The following is a 2,859-nucleotide window of genomic DNA, read 5'->3' as shown; positions in this document are numbered from 1 at the left end:
GAAAATCAAAAATTAAAATCATTTTTATAAGTTACAAAATGCTCTAGATAATAAAACAAAATTCTTTTAAACTTTAGTTTCCCATTGAAGATCATGAGCAAATGTATATTCTTGTGTGCATTTCATGGAGATACATGCACTATTTTGTTTTCATGAAAAAAAAATATTTCTAATTGAAATGTAATCTCCTACAAAAATATTAAATAAAAAGTCTTCAGATTGTAAATATTAAAAACAAAACAAAAAAAAACCCCACAAAAATAGATTAAACTTGACAACTATGATATATGCATTTGGGGTTTTTCATTCACATTTCTGTGCATTTTCTATAGGAGTACTTTAAGACACCCAGGTGAAGTAAGCTACTTCATCTAAATCAACCTCATAGTCTGTCAAAAGCATTGGTGTCCGATCATAGTACTCTCCTTTGTAACTGCGCCACTTCCCTGCAGGAAGGTATATGTCCCTCTCCTGTTTTCCTGGTTCCAAAACTGGAGCAACCATTAGTGTATCTCCAATAAGAAACTGGGAATCAATCTTGTGTGCAGATGGATCATTGGGAGCAATCCACCAAAGTGGTCGAATAATGGGATCCCCAGTGTCCAATACTTCTCCAGCCAGCTCCAGAACAAGGGGAGCTACTAGCGTTTCATGGAGAGCTGTAAACTTCTGAGCAATCCTAATAACATCATTGTCATAGTGCCAAGGTGGTACAGAAAATTGCATGGCAGGCATGAAAGCTGCAAGCTCCAACCAACGAATATAAAGTTCCCGGTTAGGTAGCTCTGGTGAGCCATCCGTGCGGTTGGGGTACAAATTTCCTCCAATCATGTCAGGCTGGATGAACTGGTATCCTAAAATGCTTATAGTTAGCACAGTGGGTATAAGAGACTTCAGACCCAGTTCATAACCCCAGACAGAATCTCTATCAATGATTCGAAAAAAGCAGGAGATATTCTGTGACTGGTAGCCAACTCTTAACTCTGCACGCTCATAGAAAGAAGCTGCCATTTCAGTGTAGCGTCGGGTAAAGGTGCTGGGATCTGGAAGGGGTACTAATGTGCTGAACTGCTGAGGAAGATAACTGGCTTCTCCTGCATCAAACTTAAAGGAAGCTACCTCATACTTGGACTTTAAGTTCTTTAAATGGGACAAGTACCACTCTCGGGCTTCAGGATTAGTGAAGTCTAGAATTCCACCAATACCATTCCACCAGCGCACCATAGCAGGAAGCTGTCCTGTGGGCTCTCTGACAAAAAGACCTTTCTCTATTCCTTCACCAAATTTAGAAGAATTATAGTTGATAAAGGGATGAGTCCACAAAGTTACATGAAATCCATAGCTTCTCAATTTTTTAAACATTTCAGAGACATTTGGGAATTTAATAGCATCAAATTCAAACTCGCCATAATTACTGGTGTAGGTGTCATCAAGCTCTAAATGGCTACAGTTAAACCGATTTTTCTTTATGTTTTCTGCATATCTCAGAAGTTTTTCCTGGTTGATGTCTGACTTGTACACAGCAAAAGTTGACCACACTGGATATCTGAATGTTGCCTCTGAGGGAACCTTCGTAGGCTTGTTAAAGTATCTCCTTACCATGTATTTATGGATAGAGGTGATGTCTGAACCAACACATACACGATAACTAAGCTCAGGGAAAGGCTGTTGACCAGGAGGTGGCTTGTAAGGCGTGTTGTGGTATCGACTTTGGAAATAAAGGTTTTGTTCTGTGTCATTCCATCCTAGATGAAAGGGCACAGAATCACTAATCTTTATAGCAGTAGCATTGGATGAAAGCCAGTACCTTTCGAGAATACCTCCAAAGCCACCACGATTGGAGTAAACATCTGTTGTCACAAATGGCTTTGGTTCCTGTATACCAGAGATCAAGATTGGCCAATGCTGAGTACTGGATTCTGCACCTCCATACCAGGATGAATCCTTGTAGGACATGCCATGTTCTACAAAGCTCTCAGTTGTAAATTCTGCCCATCGGACACGGTAGCACATCACTGTATCTTTGGGTTTCACAGTTTGAATAAAGAAGTTCAACCTTCCATTAGTTGAACGAGTGCAACTTAGAATGGTGCCTTCCTTAGTACACGAGTCCAGATCTAGTTCTGCTGACCTGAAAGGACAATACATAGTTTTTGTAAGTGTTCCTTAAAAAGCCTTACTGCTGAAAAACCAAAACAAAAATATATCAATTGTTGAATTTATACAGTAAATAGCATTAATGTCATGAAGACAGAGAAGAGAAATATAGAGCACATATTACCTACTTTCTAGGAGCAAACATGTAAAAGGTGAAAAGATATGGTCTCTATTTTTGACTACTTAAAATAGAGTCCAACCAAAATCTAGATTAAAATAACCAAAGATAACAAAAAACAGTTATTCAGGAAACACTTTATTGAATAAATATTTTGTCTCTCTCTCTTCAGAACACAGACTGAAAATCTAGTGTGAAATGTGTTCATAAATATAAGATTCAACAGTTAATTACTTCTAAATTAATTAGCTTTTCAATACACTAGCTCCACATGTTAATACTACAATTCCCAGAGCCTAAGAAAAAACTCGTAGATCCGGCACACCTTAAATCCCATTGCACCTCTCCTTCAGCGTCTTTTGTCTTGTAAATGGGCCGATCAAGACAAGCAGCCTACTATTCCATCCCCCCACTGCCTGCATGTGCACAAAGTTCTCCCAGCTCATGCCTTGATTATCTGGGAGTGAAGTGCTGGAGTTCTAAAGTGGAAATAATAGATCATTATTTGGAACACAAGCATTTCATGTGTGTTCTGTTCCTACAATAATCTGTGTAAACACATTGTTAAAACAGAAACGTTTTTC

General features: G+C 38.6%; 1 protein-coding gene across 1 annotated transcript; it reads right to left on the bottom strand.

Annotated features, from left to right (window-relative positions):
- Positions 1-312: 312 nt before the first annotated feature.
- LOC120521734 (myogenesis-regulating glycosidase-like) lies at positions 313-2,148 on the bottom strand. The gene has a single exon (XM_039743130.1). It carries the CDS (start codon positions 2,146-2,148, stop codon positions 340-342), a length of 1,809 nt encoding a protein of 602 aa, XP_039599064.1. The 3' UTR covers positions 313-339.
- Between the last annotated feature and the right edge of the window lie 711 nt (positions 2,149-2,859).

Source organism: Polypterus senegalus, unplaced genomic scaffold, assembly GCF_016835505.1.
Source record: "Polypterus senegalus isolate Bchr_013 unplaced genomic scaffold, ASM1683550v1 scaffold_8070, whole genome shotgun sequence".
In the NCBI taxonomy this organism is placed as follows: Eukaryota; Metazoa; Chordata; class Cladistia; order Polypteriformes; family Polypteridae; genus Polypterus; species Polypterus senegalus.
This window is presented reverse-complemented; position numbering and strand designations above follow the sequence as displayed.